This window comes from Pochonia chlamydosporia, chromosome 5 (genome assembly GCF_001653235.2).
Source record: "Pochonia chlamydosporia 170 chromosome 5, whole genome shotgun sequence".
Lineage (NCBI taxonomy): Eukaryota > Fungi > Ascomycota > Sordariomycetes > Hypocreales > Clavicipitaceae > Pochonia > Pochonia chlamydosporia.
In genome coordinates this window covers 2,806,052-2,825,129 of record NC_035794.1, presented here as the reverse complement: position 1 = coordinate 2,825,129, position 19,078 = coordinate 2,806,052, and the positions used below count along the sequence as shown (strand labels likewise).

The window sequence follows — 19,078 nt, the reverse complement described above, 5'->3', positions numbered from 1 at the left end:
GATCATTCGGCTGACTTCCGAAGCTGTGCAAGCTGCAATAGCCCTCAACTCTGGCTGCAAACACTATACGGTTAAAAAGCTTGGTACAAGCCGAGACTTGAGTGTTCGATATGGCGTCTGGTGGAATGTTATACGGGGACATGCCCTGTGCAGAATCCGAGCGTGTTAATGACCATGATACCCTGCGAGATGCTTGGAAATCATCTCCGGTCTCACGATTACGCCATCCATCTCACAGACAGCACATCTCCTTGGAAGAACAGGAATATGTGGTGTAATCGCCTGTGCCGCCAGCAGCCTGTGCCTGTGTGTCTTGCTGCACGGATGCAGACAAGCAGTAGAACTGGCTGTCGTTCTTGATCGAGACCTGTTGGACACTGACCAACGAGGACAGATGTCGTTGCGCGAGTTGCTGCAAGGTGAGGAGCAGAACCCAGCCCTGCATTTTGACATGGAGACGAAAAGTCGCTCGTCTGATTTGGATTGCGTTTGGGCCACGGTTTGTGCTGTTCTCATCAACATGCCTGAGCGTTTAGCACTAGCGGCCGATTTATCATTCATCGACGCAGCCCGATGTGCTCGTCATGGAACCGATCTGAAACGCAAATCGTAACTCTGTGTACAAAGGGTGTACCGTAGCGTGGGAAATGGTCGTTGTGGGAAAGTTTACAGACTGAAATTGACCGTATAAGCTTAGCGTTATTGCACTACATGCCGCAAAACGAAGTATGCCATATCAGCGCTGCGAAGCAGAAGCATGGCACCAGACCAGACTGCATCCGCAATATTTTCTGGGGGTTGACTTCGCTGAGAGCATGGGTGGCTCGGCTCTGAGCTTATGTTTGGTGTGACAATGTCGTGGAATGGAGATGAGAAACACAGGGACTCAGCCGTGAGGCCAAAGGGTCGACTCGAGACATCGCTCGGCGCTCATATTTAGTGCTCGTTGCCTGCATTTATCGATTTTAGTTTGCAATAGACATGCATAAACGGCCTGCCTGCGGTTTCAACCACCGATGGTAAACACCAATGACTTGTCAGCTATTAAATTGGGCAATTCACCACCATCTCAGCCCGTCGCGGAGAGGTGGACGGGACCTGAAAATGGTGGCCGGATGGCCCGTCAGTGGACACGGGAGTACCAAAGTCGCGAACACAATTTGCCAATGGCATCGGCTGCCCTTGGCTGATGACGCTGATGGCCAGGAGTAGGCGCCGACGAAAAGCATCGAAAGTGTCAGCGTGGATGCGGTGTGGAGGCGAAAACTGGAGACAAAGTCAAGAAAAAGAGGGTGAGCGAAAATTTTTGGCGGTGATGAGTGGAGCTGCGTCTTTGACGACAACAACATTTTGAACATTTGCACGAACGACGGGCGAGGCAGGAACGACTAACGAAAACCGTTCACTGGCTGACTGACTGTGTGGCTGCAGAAGCGGGAGTGGTGCGGGTCAAGACCATGGAGTATGGTACGGAGTACATGTATTGACTTTGGTGGGCGAGAACAAGCTCTAGTCCGGCCAGCGTCGAGAACCTTAGAACCAGACCACAGAGAGAGGTCTTGTGGCTGTTTGCGCCAGAATAAAACCTGACCGGTGCCCCTCCATCTTGGACCACAGAAGAAGTGTGCACACAACTCACCAGACACCGTCTGTTTTCTGTTGCCCAGTCTGTTCGACAACATCGTTCAATAATCCGCTCAACCGCAACTCCGATAGCGAGGCAATTTTCTGACTGCCCGCTTCTGTTCGTCAATTGCTTAGCAACCGCTCTGAAATCTCGATCTCAGGTTAGTTTGGCTTTGGCCGTCTGGCCGCTTCTCCAGTGTTGCAGTCACTCCATACCATCATCCCCAATTTGCCTGTGCCCACGGTACACACTTTCTGAGGGCCAAACCCGCTCATCGGCCATCCGTCAAACTGGCCACGCCGACACGAGCATAATCAAGTGGCAGTGATTCAGGTGCTCTAGGGAGCTGGTCCTTGAGTAATTTTCCGGCTTGGGTAGTCTGTTCATACAGCTCCCTACTCTTCGATACACAGTTCTGTACATTCCGTCCCATCTCCTTGGGTTTGGGATGTAACATAGTGTGGCAGCACGACATCACATACCATCTCCGTGTCTCCCACTTTTGTTTTACCAAGTATTATCCGCAGTAGCCAGGTATTAACCTAATTTTCGCTACAGAGCTTGCATTGTCCTAGCACAACAACCCCTTCGACTTGCCTTTGGTCTCTTCAAAGGCACCCGCTTCGCCACGGCTCCCCAGGCCGTTACATTCGTCAGTGACCAAGATTTCAGTCTCCGAAAGACTGCCCACATCATCAACGCCATTCCTCCTCCCGCCTTCCGTGCTGAAAGGCCCTAAGTTCCTCGAGGCTTTTTTGTTGTTCGGCGAACCGGTGTACCAGCCCCCCAACCCGCCGTCTTCGGAATCGTACCAGCTGCCGCATAGGAGGATCCCTGGGGTTCTTCCTCTTACCGAGGAAGAGTCGAGGAGGCCTCGCCAATCCACTGAAGGAACAGTTTGCTATCCGTTCCGACCCCCCTAACACTACCCTAGCTCACTTAGTGAGTTTGTGTTTGATCTACAACAACTATATATCTCAGCCAACCCGTCAGTTCTTTTGACGGCTTTCCTCTGAGATTCTTTGAGAACGTGTTGTTTGTCCCAAGCAACTCGTCAACTCCTGTCTACAGACAAGTCGACGAGACCAAAGTGCTTCCTCCCACACGACAAACCACATCGTTCAAGACAACTCTCCCCCTGGGATTACATCTAGGGATATGGTTATGGCAACGGCTGTCCTTGATAACCACCAGCAACATGTCACTCATAATCATATGTTAATGAAGAAACCGCTCTCAGTGGACTACCTTCAGAACAATGGCTTAATTGACCCGAAGCAGCTGATTGGCGAGGCTCTGCACAAGCGTGCCGAGTCTGTTGACCATGAGCTCTGCGAACCCGGCGACGAGGATACATTTTACGTCGCCGATCTTGGCGAGGTCTATCGGCAGCATCTCCGATGGAAGAAGAATTTGCCTCGTGTCAAGCCCTTTTATGGTATGTCCCCTGCAACCGCTCCTCGGTGAAAATGAGCTCCAGGACTAAAATTTTGATAGCCGTCAAGTGCAACCCCGACCCCAAGGTCCTTCGCCTTTTGGCTGAACTCGGCACCGGATTCGACTGCGCCTCTAAGGGAGAGATTGAACAGGTGCTGGCTATGGGCACTAGCCCTGAGCGCATCATCTATGCTCAACCATGCAAGACGAACTCGTATGTTCGCTTTGTGAAGAATGCTGGTGTCAAGCAGATGACCTTTGACAACGCCGACGAGCTTTACAAGATTGCAAAGCTCTATCCCGAGGCTGAACTTTTCCTTCGCATCATGACCGATGATACCTCCAGCCTTTGCCGCCTCAGCATGAAGTTTGGCGCTGCCATGGATACCACCGAGAGTCTGCTGGCGGTAGCTAAGAACCTGGGCCTCAATGTCGTCGGAGTCAGTTTCCACGTGGGATCTGGTGCTTCCGACCCCCTTGCCTTCTACAAGGCCGTCCGGGACGCCCACACAGTCTTTCAGCAGGCTGCCGACTTTGGCTTCTCTATGCGCACCCTTGATGTTGGCGGTGGCTTTTGTGGCGACACTTTTGAGCAGATGGCTGGTGTTCTGCGTGACGCCTTGGATGAGTTCTTCCCTGCTGGCAATGGCATCGACGTCATTGCTGAGCCTGGTCGTTATTACGTCGCCACGGCCTTCACCATTGCCTGCAACATCATTGCCCGCCGTACTGTGGAGGACCCTACTCTTGACGGCAAAGGCTACATGGTGTACATCAACGACGGCGTCTATGGCAACTTCTCCAGCATCATGTTTGATCACCAGCACCCAGTGGCTCGGATCCTGCGATCCAATGGACGTACTCTTTACGACACGCCGTCGGCCAGCGCATGCAGCGCAGGCGAAGGTGTCGAGTACTCTGTTTGGGGACCTACCTGTGACGGCATCGACCGTATTAGCGAGAGCATTCGTTTCGAAACCATCCTCGACGTTGGTGACTGGCTCTACTTTGAAGACATGGGCGCGTACACCAAATGCTCGGCCACGCAGTTCAATGGGTTCTCCAACTCTCACGATGTCATTTACGTGTGCAGCGAGGCTGGAGCCAAGGCTCTTCTGAACATGTAAGCCAGCCATTGCATGGCTATTGCTGTCATGATCGTCGATGCCGACCAGCAATTATTTAACATTCTCCGAGTGAGCCATTACAAAAGAGGTGGGAACAGTTTTGCGCAGGGCTCAATTTTTGAATAAACTTTTTGGTATATACGAAATTAAAAAGAGTAACGGCTAGATATACTAATGCACAAATCTAATGTCGTTTTATGTGGTTATTGCTTTTGCTCGTGACTTCGACTTGTCCAACAGTTGGGAGACAACTTGTTTCCTCATGACCAGCTACGCCTGGCTTGGCAGAGTACATGTGCCTATTGGCTCTACGGCGTTGTTCTCTTGGCACTGAGCATCACAGCTGTTTCAGTTCCCTGGGTAAGCATTGTAAGAGAACGCATGGGGTAAGAATGAGAAGCATCAACATGCACGTGCGGCAGCAATGGCATGCATGTGGTGTATGGAGATCATTGGGTGGAGCTACACTACTATGGCAAGTGAACAGATCACACTCAAGCCAACTTCAAATTCTTCAGACTCAGAATCCCAGCCACAGGTTGTGCTCCGCAGAGGAAGAGGGGAAGGAGCTCGAGCTGGTCCTTCCTTCTGTGCCTGACTTCTCTCATGTTTCGGTGTCGATAGTGCCCCACCAATTTTTTTTCTTCTGGCAGCAGTTTTGGGGACCCAACTTCACCGCCCCAGATGGAGATACATGGCGAACAGAATGGAAGGGTGACGGAAAGGACAGCACGGGTCGAGTTATTGAAACATTGCTGGGTATCAAAATTGAGAATAAATACTTGAATATCTTTGACGGGCTTTGTGTAATTTTTTTAGCTGGATGCCCAGTCGCTTGGCTTAATAGAATGCACACGAAGTGATGTAAGTCGACGAGGCCAACATTGAAATTCTGGATGCCTGAGGCGAGAACAACTGAGAGTAGGGTTGTGGCGCGGGGTCTCCCATCCAACTGTCATTGTATGGTGGTCCAGTGTGGTGGGTGGTGGCATAACAATCTCTGCATGACCAGACCCAGAGGCGAAGGAAGGAAAAAAAAAGTTTGAGCTGGGTCTTCTTGCTTGACCCCTCCATTGCCCGACCAAACCACAGAGGTTCCACATCCGTAAAAATAACATCCCCTCTCTACGACTCATCTCCCCCATACATCCAAAACAATTTTCCATTCTCATCACTTTCAAGCCTCGACAACTTCTTCCGTTTCGTCGTCGAATCTTCACATCCGTCACAATGGGCTTCACCGATTTCCTCTCCGATGCTGGCCTGACCCGTGAGTTTCCCCTATGCGTATCGAGGTGGCGGGCGGGCAAAGACAAACCCCCGCCCCCGCCGCCAACGTTCCCATCACGAAGCGAAATTTTCGTCCAGAATGCAATGCAAACGACTAGTGCAACGGTTTAACTGACTGTGATGGCGATTTATAGTGCTGAACAACTGGGTTCAGACTCGCTCTTATATCGTTGGGTATGTCTTTTTCTGTTTGCATGGTGCTCCTTTGTTGTTGTCAGCGTCGAGGGGTAGTTGAGGACATGTTCGCGGCATGCGAAAATTGCATTGCGTCTCCGCTTGGAATATAACTGTGGTGATTCGCAATTCTTTTCTCGCCTGGCGAATTTATCTTGCGGGAACCGGGCTGTGATGCTTTTGCAAACATAGCCTGCATTTGATTTTCCTCGCATTCGAGCACGCAAAGAAATGTGAAGCATTCGCAGCTGCATCACGGGAACCCCGCTGTCCCCTCTCACGGTTTATGAGCCTCATCGGCTGTGCGACCACAAACTTCTCCTGCACAGCTTTTACTGACTCAATCTTTTCCGTACAGCTACTCTGCCACCCAGGCTGATGTTGCCTGCTTCAAGGCCCTGAAGGAGAGCCCCGACGCCAAGAAGTTCCCCAACGCCGCCCGTTGGTACAAGCACATCGCCACCTTCGAGGATGAGTTCGCCTCCCTCACTGGTGATGCTTCCAAGCCCTACACCGTCTACGGCCCCGATGTCGCTGAGGTTACTCTGAACCCTGCCAAGGCTCCTGCCGCCGCCGATGACGACGACGACGTCGATCTGTTCGGCTCCGACGACGAGGATGATGATGAGGCCGCTCGTGTCCGTGAGGAGCGCCTCGCTGAGTACCGCAAGAAGAAGGAGGCCAAGCCCAAGACCATTGCCAAGTCTGTTGTCACTCTTGACGTCAAGCCTTGGGGTACGTTTTCCTGTCCCGTTTGCACGAATATGCAGTCATTTGTCGCCGTGTGACTCAGAATGAGAGTTTTCGAGTTTTGCGGCGACATTAATATCATTTCAAATTTCGCAACACCAAAAGTATAATACTAACCAAGCAAAATCACAGATGATGAGACTGACATGGTTGCCCTCGAGGCTTCCGTCCGTAGCATCGAGAAGGACGGTCTGGTCTGGGGTGCCTCCTCGCTCAAGGCCGTCGGTTTCGGCATCAAGAAGCTCCAGATTAACCTCGTCGTTGAGGACGACAAGGTCTCTCTGGACGAGCTCCAGGAGCAGATCCAGGACTTCGAGGACTACGTCCAGTCTTCCGACGTTGTTGCTATGCAGAAGCTCTAAATGCGTTAAGCGCCAAACTACCATACGCATATTAACCTGAACGACGACCTGGCAATGACAAACACACATACCCCCGTTGCCACAACAAAATCTTCCTCTTTTACTCTCTCGGGGAAAATGGTTCATGAGTCCCCATTACCATGGGGTTATTTGTCACGATGTGAGATGAAGAAGAATAAGGGCCTGTAATGACGCTTACTCGTCTATTATGATGATAGTAGAAGAAAAAAAAAAAATGAATAACACGTTGAATGTGAAATGGGAATTTACGGGTCTTGAATGGATTCTTTTTTTCGGGAGAGGCATGGTAACGACGCTGATCAATTATCCTAGTTGCTACTACCATAGACAAAATCTTGTGGAAAATGACATATTTCCTTTGTGAACCTCTACGCATTTTTGGATTCATTTGTGTGAATATGTTTCTGGCCCTGTGACTTGTGAGTTGCTACCATGAACCCTGGACTGTTATCTACTCTCGTAGTGCTGATGGCTATCGTTCAACTGCGATCTGGCCATGGAGGCACTGGAGTTTGCATTTGGAGGTTGGAAAGCGTTGTGGCGACTATTGCAGTTCACTAACTCACGACCATATGGAACGAGCTTGTACGCACAATTAATTCTTGGCTTTCTAGGTATCTCGATCGTTGCCAATACCATGTCCCTTCATGTCATCATATTCATACAGTAAAGCCACAACTCCTCGCTCGCAGGCCAAAATGCCTTACATGCAGCGCAAAATGTACCATCGCAACAAAATAAACCTTGGCTTAAAGTCAACCATGCACGTATTCGTTGACGATCAAGTACCCCTGAACAAAAACTGCATGTCCTCGGGACTCAGACTCTCCATGGCCTTGTCGTCCGCATTCACCGTCGAGTGAATCATGTTTGTCTTCTTCTCCTGAATTAGGACCATACGGCTTTCCACCGAATCTTCGATGCAAAGACGGGTTATTGTACAAGGGCGCGTTTGGCCGATACGGTGACAGCGATCTGCTGACTGCCACTCTGCGGCGGGATTCCACCATCTGAGATTTGTTAGCTTATTGAACCTGCTTATGGATGGGATAAAGTTCAAACATACGGGTCAACGATAAACACCCTTGAAGCTTCAGTGAGGTTTAACGCAACGCCACCGGCTTTGAGAGAAACAAGGAAGCATTCCACATCAACATTGTTCATGAAATGTTCAATGGAAGCCTGGCGTTGTGCTGGGGTCATTGAGCCATCCAGCATTACAGTTGTGATACCAGCTCGACGTAGCCGCCATTCGATGAGCTGCAGCATAGTCGTGAACTGCGAGAAAATAATAGACTTGTGAGATGCATTATCCGAGCGAAGCTTGTGTAGCTCGTGGACAAGAAGTTCAATTTTCGAAGACGAAGTCCAGTCCTCCATCTTGATTCGATTAATGATAGAATTCTTCTTGACCAGGTTCTCATCCTGTTCAATCTCTGGTTGTTCCAGATCAATCGACAGGGGTATGTGACAACGCGGACAGTCAGGGGAGTCTGTCGATCGGACATAGCTAGAAACACAGGCTCGGCAAAAGTCATGCTTGCACCGACTTCGAACCGTATCCTCCGCCGGTTCATCACAAATGCAGCATATGAGTACGTTTTGCCCACCTTGAGCATTCTTCTTCAGGATCAAATCTGGGTGGTCCGCCACTTGACGCATCTGCATGATGAGACCAAAGATGTTGGCATAGTTGTTCAGCAACACACCTTGGGCGACGTAGGTGTCAAAATTGCGCTGTCCATTCGTCATGATACTATTGGCGAAGTCATTTTCTTCTTCACCAAAGAACTGTCTTTCAACGTAAACTTCTTTCACGGGCAACTCCATGGAGTTGGTGTGGTCTTTCTTGAGGCGACGGAGCATAATTCGTTCCGTCATAAGCCGCAGCTTGCGGAACGCCTCTCGACCAGGGCCGAGGTTGCCATATTTCTGAATGGGGTTCAAAAGCTCTTGATTGAAGACAGATACGTGCTGCATGTTTGCATGGTTGCAATGAGTGCAGCGATTGTCGTCAGTCATTGTCCACTCAAGAGTCGAGCATGGGCATTGTTTGCAGAGGTAGAGAGCAAATGGCCTGATGTTTAAGAATCGAATTAAAGAAAAGAATTCTCCAATACGATTTTGCAGCGGTGTTCCAGTTAGGCACCAACGATATGTTGTCTGCAACGCAAAACACGCCTTAGCAGTCATGGTGGTTCGTGTTTTGATGCTGTGAGCTTCGTCAAGGATGGCCCGGTGGAAATGAATGGAGTGTATGACACTCTTTTCCTTGTGAATACCATTCTTTCGTTTAAAGCCTTTCTCTTGCTTCCGGTACATCGACTCCAAGCTGTTGTACGACATCATGATGACATCGTACGCCTTGAGCTCTTTGACCGTAATAGATTTGGCCTTCTGATTGGTACCGTGAAAGACGAAAGTCTTCAAAGTACCGTCCGTGTATGACTTGATCTCTGACTGCCATTGCATCAGAGCGACTGGCGGGACGAGAACCAGTGACGGCTCCTTGGCTGGATAATCCGACATGATGAGTGACACAGCTTGAATAGTCTTGCCCAAGCCCATTTCATCGCCCAGCAAGCCACCTTTCCATTCTCTCCTCTCCATTTCCTTCATCCAAGCCAAGCCCTCTAACTGAAATGGCTTCAACTGCCTTGATATGCTTTGCGGCTGTGCATCCATGCCAACCCTGAGAACGGGCATCTTCTCCAAATCTTCCCACATGGTGACAATTTCGGGGTGGTGATTCTCAAGCCTATCACGTTCCTTCTTGAGGCGTCTCTTGTTACCTGATCTGTATGCTCGACGATTGGCTGCAATCCTCCGCAGTTCCGACACACCTTCTTCACCTTCGCTAGAGTTGGAAGAGTTCAGGCCAGTGGGGATGGAAGAGATCGTGCTCATTTCCGAGACGATACTAGCGATCTCGTCCGCATCGTCTTCGTCGTCCGAGTCCTTGACGACGACGGATGCAGGCGGGCGAGCTCTGGAAGCCTTGCGTTTGGAACTCGAAGCGGCTGCTGGAACTCGTTGTCGTCTGGCTGGTGCTTTGGCCTTTGACGCTTGGGCTCTCGGCCTTGCTGGCTGCTTACCCTTCTTCTTAGCTGAAAGTGGCTCGTCATCGGAGAAAGAACCCAACGCGTCGTCCTCGCTGTCTTTATACTGTTCAACTTCGCTCAATTCGTCAGAGTCCACGAAAGATGCCTCATCTTCCGAAAGATCAGGAGGATCAGAGAGTTCACTCTCTAGTGCGACGGCAGCTGCTAGTTCCGCGTCCATATCAATGTCAGACGTAGGAAGGTCATCGGAATCTGGAATGATCCTGCTCTTTTTTGCTGGTGGAGCTAACTGCTTGGACGAGCCCGTTGAAGCTCTGCCTCTTTTGGGAGCAGCTCGAGTAGGCAAAGGAGATGAAAAATCAGTAGCTGCAGCCCGGCTACTCCTACGCAGAGACGAAGCTTGTAGAGACTGATCATCAGCCTTTGCATACTCTTCTGCCTGTAACCTGCGGGCAGTTCTTGCATCCTGAGCTGTTTCGGAAAAATCATCATCTTCAACGTCCGAGTCAATTATTTCCGATATCTTTGCCTTGTTCGATTTCATGGAGTAGATGCTGTTTCGAAGTGCTCGGTCGCTATCAGACTCCTGGGCCTGGGACCGGGCGGGCAATCGTACTTCTAGGGAAGAAACTGGCCCTGAAGCTTTGGCAAAAGCAGACGCATCTCCTGCTAGAGGGGTAGGAAACTTGCTAGTAGCAGGAGTGGAGTATTCGCCATCAGATGATAGTTCTTGTGGTGTAGGGACCGATGAGCCGGAGGTGCTGCCAATTGCTGAAGCTCTACCACGTCGTGGTTTTGCTTCATTGCGGGGAGCGGGCGAAGAAGCGGCAGAATTGGCATTACTCGCCAGGAGAGAGGCACGAGATGGTCTTCCTCGAGGCCTTTTGACTGCCAGTGGCGAGTCGCCAGAAACGACTATTTCGTCATCAATGGTTGGCCGGGATGATGCTGATCTAGTTGGGCGAACGGCATTGCTACCAGATGTGTCTGTACCATCTGTTAGAAGAGGATCAGGTTCAAAATGTGGATTGATGACGACTTACCATGAAGGTCAGAAGGAACAGAACGGCGTCCGCGAGGCATTGTGATGACTCGACTTTAGGTTCAAGCCTTGGAGGCTCAACTAAGAGAGTGTGATGGGTCCCAGGAAACAAGACGGCAAAATGTCATCAAGAAATGAAAAGAAAAGGCACTGTGGTCGCCTAGAAAAATGGCTATTGTGTAAAACGATAAACAAAAGGATAGAGTTTGACGATGGGATGCAGTGCAACGACAATGAGAGATGGACGACTGAGTGCCCAGTTGCAACACAAGTCAAGTGAAATATGTCACCCAATTGCTTGGCTAGTAACACAGCATTGGCTGGCGGAGAAAGATCGAAATGCCTAACAGTCTCCAATGATGATGGAACAACGACGGCGTTGTCAAAATCATCAAGAATTCTGCCGGTCTCTGGAATTCTGAGTGCTCTCCACAAGACGCAAAACTGTCTGGTCGAACTGCAAGGGACGAAAAGTCAGGTTGACTGAATCGTCTTTTTTCCGGGAGGCAAACTGCCTTCCGTGAGTTGCGGCCACCATCCACAGTGCGCTGAACGCCTCCCTGACCTGTAAGCGTCGCAACGGCGTTTGGCCGCGTTGCCAGGCTAACACGAAAGCACGTGCTCAGGGGCCAGGGGTTAAAGAGACCGTGTGTATTTATGTTCACACTGTATCCATCATTTTCTGCTCTGCTCGATGCTCACAAACTCGTGCATGACTCACAGTGCCCAATGTTTTCAATTAAATTTTGGACGCCACTCACCTGACACCGTGTTAGTTGCGCGAAGGCACAGCGCCGCGCCTCAAATTGGCACTGGGAAGCCAAGGGCAGTTTGAACAACGGCAATTGGGAATCAAACCAGACCAGACCAGACCATCTTTTTCACCTCCGACTCAGTTGAGTCTCACAACTGGAATTCGGACGTTTGCCACTTGACCATTTTACCTATCCATCGACATCATCGTTCCATTTTGCAACCCTTGTGAAATTGCGCACCGCTCCTAGAATCTGCAAAGAGAAATAGTTTTGGCAAGAACAGTCCGTCCCCCATGTAAGTGTTTGATGTCCTTGTCCACTTCAAACGACATCAATCTGACAATATCTTCCAACAGGGCTCGAAGGAGTCAATCGCAAAACCAGCCCAATGGCGACACGCCAAGGCCAACCCGTAACATCACTGGACCGTAGGAGTACTTCTTAATACTCCATGATGACCACATGCGGCTAACATATCTCTTGCAGCCAATCTGCGCTGACAGATTTTCTTGCTGTACGTTTTGTCTTCACAATCCCACCGGAGACTACCGCTCACCATTTTACAGAGTCACAACATCTCAGCTCGACAAATCCGTGATGATGCAGAGCTGCGACGCCAGCAGGCAGCTGCACAAGCTCGCGAAAATGGAGAAGAAGTAGCTGAAGAGGTTGAGGTCGTTGTAGCCGAGTCAAGTGCCGCTGGAAGTAGACGGCGATCTGGTCGTAATGAGACCGATGCTGAAAAGTTAAAGCGCAAGAAAGACGAGGAAAAGGCTATTGAGAAGATCAAGTCGAGCAAGGCCTTCAAAAAGCGCAAGAAGCATGCAATCGACTCTGACGATGACGACGAAATTGCCCGCGCCATCTTCGAGTCACGCCACGCGCCGCTTCCTGGGCAGATGGAAAATTGTGCCATCTGCGAAAAAAGATTTACCGTCACTCCGTACTCCGTTGCAGGGCCAAATGGCGGCCTACTCTGTGCACCATGTGGGCGTGAGATGGCGAAAGAGCGCCAAGGTGCCCAGCCAAAGAAGAAGCCAAGGAAACAAGCTGGTGGAGTTGGATCTCGGCGCAGCATTCAAAGTCGAATTCTTGACGGCGATGTTGGCACAAAGAGTCTTGCCACCCTATGTGTGCAGACTCTGGCTAAGAATGTCGACATGGCCGACAGCTTAGGAGATTTGCCAGAGCACTTAATCGACAAAATTGCCAGAATATTCTCCAAGAGACGGCTGTTACGTCCTGAAACGCTGCCTCTGTTTGCACAACCCACTACGGAGACGATTCAAATTTATGATGGGGCACGACTTGGTGATCAGGACTACAAGAGCATATTCCAGGTCGCCCCTAATCTGCGCCGATTTAAGGCACGCTCCGCCATCCAGTTTAAAGACGAGGTCATGGACTATCTCCTGTCCCGTGACGTTGCCCTGGAAAGCTTTTATCTTCATGGAGCCAACCTGCTCAGTGAGGAGAAGTGGCATGAGTTTTTCACCGCCAAAGGTCAAACCTTGAAAGGAGTTCAGGTTTACTACACGGACAAGCATTTCGGTGACGATTCCATTGCCATGATGGCTACACACTGCCCACACCTACAACGCTTAAAGATCGAAAACAACCAAAAAGTCACGGACAAGGGTGTCGCAGCCATTGGTGACATTTCATCCTTGGAACACGTCGGATTGCAGCTTCAAAACAGCCCCTCATCATCAGCTATCAACCAAGCGGTTTCCAAAATCGGTCACAACCTCAAGACGCTCTCACTCAAGATCGTCCCGGAGGCTGATGACAGCGTTCTACAAACTATTCACGATCACTGCCATTCTTTGACCAAGCTCCGCATTACGGATAGCGAGACTATGACCGATAAAGGATTCGCCGACTTTTTCACCAACTGGCAAAACCCACCCCTCCAGTTCCTAGACCTTCAGAAATGCCGTTACGTTGACGCTAGTCGTCCTCGCGCAAACGACAATAATGTCGGCCTCTGCAGCGAAGGTTTCAAGGCTCTCATGGCCCACTCCGGGGAGAGACTAGAAAAGTTGAACATACATGCCTGCAGAAACATTTCAAAGGAGGCCTTTGAAGAGGTCTTCTCCGAGACGGCAATTTATCCTGAGCTGAAGACACTGGAAATCAGTTTTTGTGAGGAGGTGACTGACTTTGTCCTTGGTTCCATCTTTAGGGCCTGCCCAAATATTAAGGAGGTCAATGTATTCGGATGTATGAAGGTCAAGGAAGTCAGGGTCCCACGAGGTGTTATTCTCGTTGGGGTGCCCAATGCTCAGGGGATGATAACGGAAGGGATGGACTAATGTATCACTAGCGACAGTGTTGTCGCCAACCTTTTTTGTACGATGACTGCAGAGTTGAGCTTAGCATTTTGGCAACAGCGAGGAGTTGGCAGGGTGACGGAGTACTCAGATGGCGTGCACGCAATTTCTGAAGTTCTTAAATTTGTTTACAGAAATACTTTGGTAGATTTATGAGACAAAAGAACCTCCATACCGTCTGTACGATAAGCACTATAGGCGTTATGCATTGTGCTGTAACAAACGTCTCCAAAAAGTCCAAGCGCTGTGTGTTTATATACCATGACATAAATATGTTCGTAAAAGAATGCATCCGCAGTAAACCCGCGCATTAAAAAGTACAATGAACATGCTAAAACTCCGCACAAAAGGATAATATCATCATTCCAAGCATCGTGTTGCTTCTTTCATCACACAAATACGACCGGCTCCAGAGCTTCGCAGGTCTCCGTGGCATGCCGCACACGCTAGAGTAGATTCACCACTGGCCTGCCAAGGTGAACTCCTCTTTGTTGCTGATACGCAAGTATCGGCTGTTAAGACACCACGGACCGCGAGCCATGTAGTAGTGTGGATAGGTGCATAAAATCACCCAATGTGACCGACTAAAGGCCATGTTCTTTGACGAATTCCCGATCCGTCTGGGCCCAGTACTCAAGACGATCTTTGACATCCTGAGGCAAGTCATCCGTCTGTGAGGTATCTCTCGCCCCAATGAGAATCTTGGAACAACCAGACGTTATACCCAGATACCGCAGATGGGCAAAAATATCGGGCAGCACAAGCTTAGCATTACACTCTGCGTTAGCGATGCCATGGCACACACGGATCTGGTCCACCGTGTAGTCAATCTTCCATGTATCTCCACCGGTCAACCAATACTCAGGAGTGACATGGCGGTAACCAACACCCATGGGCGGGAGGCGAGGTACAGGATCGCTCTCGTGAGTAACTCGCCACTGACCGCCCTTTTGGCTAGAAAACCAGGTGGTGAACTTGTCGTTGCCGACGCGGGGGCTGCCGTAGGTGTATAGGTCAAGGGGGATACCGGCCTTACGGAGGTAGGCGGCACCGAGGGTGGCTACTGCGCCTCCGAGCGAGTGGCCGGTGAGGATGACTTTATAGTTGGCATGGGCTCTGCGAGCGGAGTTGATGGCCTTGGTGGCTTCATCGGCAATCTCGCTCCAAGCGGTGGCGAAGCCGGTGTGGACTTTGCAATCTTTCGTTAGGTCACAGTTTTGGAAGGGGAAGATGAAGTCTGTGATCCAGTTGCGGATGTTGTTGCTGCCGCGGACGGCGAGGACTGTTTCGTTGCGGACATTGTCAGTGGACACGTAGGCACCGATTCCGGTGTATTTGCCGCTGATATCTTGTTAGAGATAAAAATGGGAACGTTATTGCCATCGGGAATGAAAACAGATGTAAGGGGTTGATAGGGGTGGGGAGGCTTACACCATGGACTTTATCACACTGGGCTGATTTCTGGCAACAAGGGGGCAGGCATCGCCTCTGCACTCAATCTTTTGTCCTGTTGGTGTATTGTAGTTGCAATAGGCGGCTGCGGCGTGTTGGGTGTAGAATTTCATGTTGTCAAGATTCGTGTTGGTGACCCGAGTGCTTCCATCTAGTGTAGTTGTGTTAGTTGGTATGAGCTGTGTGGTGTTGATGTACAGACGTACCTCTCGCATCGAAGGCTTGAAGATATCTATCCAAGTCCATGGGGCTTGCAGCTGCAATAGCAGCAAACCCGAGAAGACTCTTGAACATCATGTTGGACGTTGAGGAACTGAAGGGGACAGAGTGGGAGGTTTCACGGCTGGCTCAGTTGAGTCCTGTCCAGCGAGAAACTGTGAAGATGAAGCTGGCTTGTTCTTTCATACTCAGAAAGATGGCCTTGACTGAGGAAACCCGGTCATTCTTATACTACTCCTTCACTAGTTGTGATCCTTCTGGCCCATGGGGCAGAAGGCTCGGTTAGTACGAACGGAGCCATTCTCGCTTCAATATGGTGGAGTCTTTGAACATCAAAAATTCAGTACCAGATGACTTCCCTATGCATCAGTGGATACAAAATATAGGATCTAGCCTCACGATGCCACCGCTGTGTTTCCCCGGCCCTCCCCGCAGTGCTGTGCATGAGAATCCATAAGCAGCAATCACACGCCCCGTCCCATGTTGCACGCCAAGTCTTCTCCAAGTACTGCAAGAAAGCAATAGTCCAACAATAGAGTCGTATTCGAAATTCGAAACAGGCCAGATGCTGAAGGGAGACTTGCCAACCCCAGAGTTTGGTTCTCCATCGTATGCAGGCGATTGCGCCCTTCTCAGAATGGAAGGACCGGCAATACTTCCCAGAGCGGCATAGACAACATCTGAAGAGTTGACAATATAGCTTGGCCAAGGCGAGGAACCTCACTCAAATGGTAAGTCGGTCCGTTTCCCGTGACGGCGCTACACGTTTAGTCGATCCGCTACTCATTCGTGCTAAAGTGGTATGGTCTCCTGCTCATTCTGGCTGCGGTTATGGACGTATGAGCTCTTACAAGAACAATTTATGATGGGCATTTGCCAATGTAAATGAGTTCGTGCGCCTTGGCTCATTGATGACATGGCCAACCGCTTCCTAACCAGGAGCAGTTTTGCGCCCAAGAGACATGTCCTAGGAGTCGAGAGTCGAATTGACGAGTCATGGTAATGCCGTCAGGGATATGAAGAGAAATGGGACCGGGAAGTCGATTTGATCAACAAGGCCGGAATGACCAGCGACATACGTGACCACCAGCTCTTGTAACATGAAACAGCCCATTGTGACAGGTAATGGGAACGGTCAAGTCTTGGAAAATGGGACTCTGTCCCCACGGTGCAGTAGTGAAGTCGGAGAATCTTTCTCTCGCCTAGCTCAAATGCCTGGTGACAATTTGGGTTGTATCGGGTGGGTTAGGAGTAGTTCAACCCTGGAACCCTGCCTCTTGCAACTTTGGGGAACCTTGAATATGAATGACCCACAGCGGCTGTGGCTGAGAACGGCAACCTCGTTTGGGTCGTGTAGATGATGCGTCGATATTCAGATATCGGTGGGATGAAAATATGCCTGTATCAGATTGGACTTCGTGATGGGTAACACAGCACTGCACGTGCTACCATTGCACAAGGCCAAAGGAGTTTTTTCAAGAGGTAGTTTCGATGGAGGATTGGGTTTGGGAAGGAGAAGAATATTAAGTGATGGAGAATCTCCATGAGGAAGGTGCATTCTCAGTTGCAGGCACGTGATCGCTCACAAACAGGATACCGAAATACGACATGTCTCGGCCGATTCAGCATGCCTTGCATAGTGCAGCAAAGTGAATTAAAGGCAATATGTCGTGGTTGATGTTTTCGAAGACATAAAGTCAAAGCCTTGTTCCTCTGCTTCGTTGCGCCGAATCCATGGTGGGACCTCTTCCATGTTACGTTCTTGGCATGATAACCCTATAGTGATTAATAACCGCCCCAATAATTGCTACAATTGCGATTATTGGCCTATCCTTTTGCCCTGTGGCGTAACGGTTGGCGGACCGTAACATTCCAAGCTGGCATCAATTGATACCCTACACGAAGATTGAACACAGTCACACATCAACATGCCCCTATGCAATTTATTTGATTAAAAATCTGGGTAAAAACTTAGATTTTTACGATGTTGGAAAGGAATTAAAGGTACACCGAGGCAAATATCCTAGCTTATCCCGCTTTTCGCAGTACAATCGTCAGCACCTCACTGTTGGTTGTAGCAGCACCATTCATTTGCAACTCGGGCCAATTTTATTACACCGCAAACAAACTATGCCACCTCATATGAACTAGGGCTACAGACGCAATTTAAATCTCTTGGGTCTTTTGGACCGGTTGAGTTTCAATTCACTACCAGCATTGAAACGCGGCTGACTGTGAAGCAATTTAACGGCATGACTACAGAACATCCATTGATCCCCCACACTTCGGTCGAGGGGAAGGACACATGAGAGAATGTGACAACTTCAACCGTGAGTCGGAGTCATTTTGTCCGTCTCCTCATTTACACGTCTCAAGTCGGGGCGTAATTCGGGCTGCTTTGTCTACGATGATGAATATCTGGATTTCAGAATTCACGAGGTATTGGTAAGTTAATAGGCAGTCTGAGTGCTAGAGCCTTGATCCCGGCCACTCAGACACATTTGCCGCTGAGAGCCCTGAGACAAAGAATCGGGGTCAAGTTCCGACAGCGAATTCTTGAGTGCGGAGCTGTCGGGGCCGACAAAACCGCGAGAGAAGCTGTTGCACGGATGTGAACGGATGGCTTTATTAACGGTTGTCGCATTGAGATCCAACCTAATTGCAATTATTGGATGGCCATTCGGAGCATTGTTCGGGATTGCATGGATGTTGTCAAAATTTGTGGATCATGATGTTGGAGGGGATTCTCGGAACAAGGGGGGTTGTCGGAAGGGTCTCGGATCGCACGCTCGATGGCTGATATTGTTCAAAACTACTCGATTTGTACTGTGGTTATTTTAAAACCGCTTATTAAGCCCGGATTCGATATTGGCATTGTGTCGGCAGTCATTGCAACGGCGGCACGGCAGCGGGATGTAACCTGTAACAGGGCGGCAAACATTTGGCATTGCCAGACTACGGCATGCTTTAGCTGGGTGGTTTACGGTGGGATATATGAGACAGGCGCTCACGACATGGATCAGTTCTGATAATTACTGACTTACATCGAGTTATTCAGAAAGTAATGCTAAAATGGCGAAGGGTTATCAAGGGAAATGCCTATGTGGTGCCGTGTCACTCACAATCACTTCGGAACCCCTGGCTGTGTTAGCATGTTTCTGTACACATTGCAGCAAAGGAGCAGGGGCGCCATATCAAGTTGTATGTCACGACACGAGTCCTCATTTGTATCGCCATATGAAGAAGCGTGTTCTAATATCGACTCGTGTAGGTGGCTAAATTTGCGAGCCCGAATGTTGACATTTGTGCTACCGACGACAGCCTGGCATACTACACACTTACGGACACATCAAGTTCTGCACCAAAGGAGAAGGCTTTCTGTAGAATCTGTGCGACGCCTCTATTTACAATTCCAGCGGCGGCGAAA

General features: G+C 49.8%; 4 protein-coding genes across 4 annotated transcripts; 2 read left to right on the top strand and 2 right to left on the bottom strand.

Annotated features, from left to right (window-relative positions):
- Window positions 1-2,791: 2,791 nt before the first annotated feature.
- On the top strand, window positions 2,792-6,767 carry VFPPC_06151 (ornithine decarboxylase; the record flags this gene model as incomplete). Its single annotated transcript, XM_018285238.1, has 4 exons — window positions 2,792-3,065; window positions 3,125-4,187; window positions 6,014-6,390; window positions 6,538-6,767. 4 exons carry the CDS (start codon window positions 2,792-2,794, stop codon window positions 6,765-6,767), a joined length of 1,944 nt encoding a protein of 647 aa, XP_018142285.1.
- An 802-nt stretch (window positions 6,768-7,569) lies between these two features.
- VFPPC_06149 (DNA repair protein RAD16) lies at window positions 7,570-10,933 on the bottom strand (the record flags this gene model as incomplete). The annotated part of the gene is made up of 3 exons (XM_018285237.1): window positions 7,570-7,798; window positions 7,855-10,837; window positions 10,894-10,933. 3 exons carry the CDS (start codon window positions 10,931-10,933, stop codon window positions 7,570-7,572), a joined length of 3,252 nt encoding a protein of 1,083 aa, XP_018142284.1.
- A 1,020-nt stretch (window positions 10,934-11,953) lies between these two features.
- Window positions 11,954-13,962, top strand: VFPPC_06148 (DNA repair protein Rad7; the record flags this gene model as incomplete). The annotated part of the gene is made up of 3 exons (XM_018285236.1): window positions 11,954-12,075; window positions 12,134-12,161; window positions 12,214-13,962. The coding sequence occupies 3 exons, from the start codon at window positions 11,954-11,956 to the stop codon at window positions 13,960-13,962; spliced, it is 1,899 nt and encodes a 632-aa protein (XP_018142283.1).
- A 602-nt stretch (window positions 13,963-14,564) lies between these two features.
- VFPPC_06147 (lipase) lies at window positions 14,565-15,729 on the bottom strand (the record flags this gene model as incomplete). Its single annotated transcript, XM_018285235.1, has 3 exons — window positions 14,565-15,321; window positions 15,412-15,583; window positions 15,639-15,729. 3 exons carry the CDS (start codon window positions 15,727-15,729, stop codon window positions 14,565-14,567), a joined length of 1,020 nt encoding a protein of 339 aa, XP_018142282.1.
- Window positions 15,730-19,078: the final 3,349 nt, after the last annotated feature.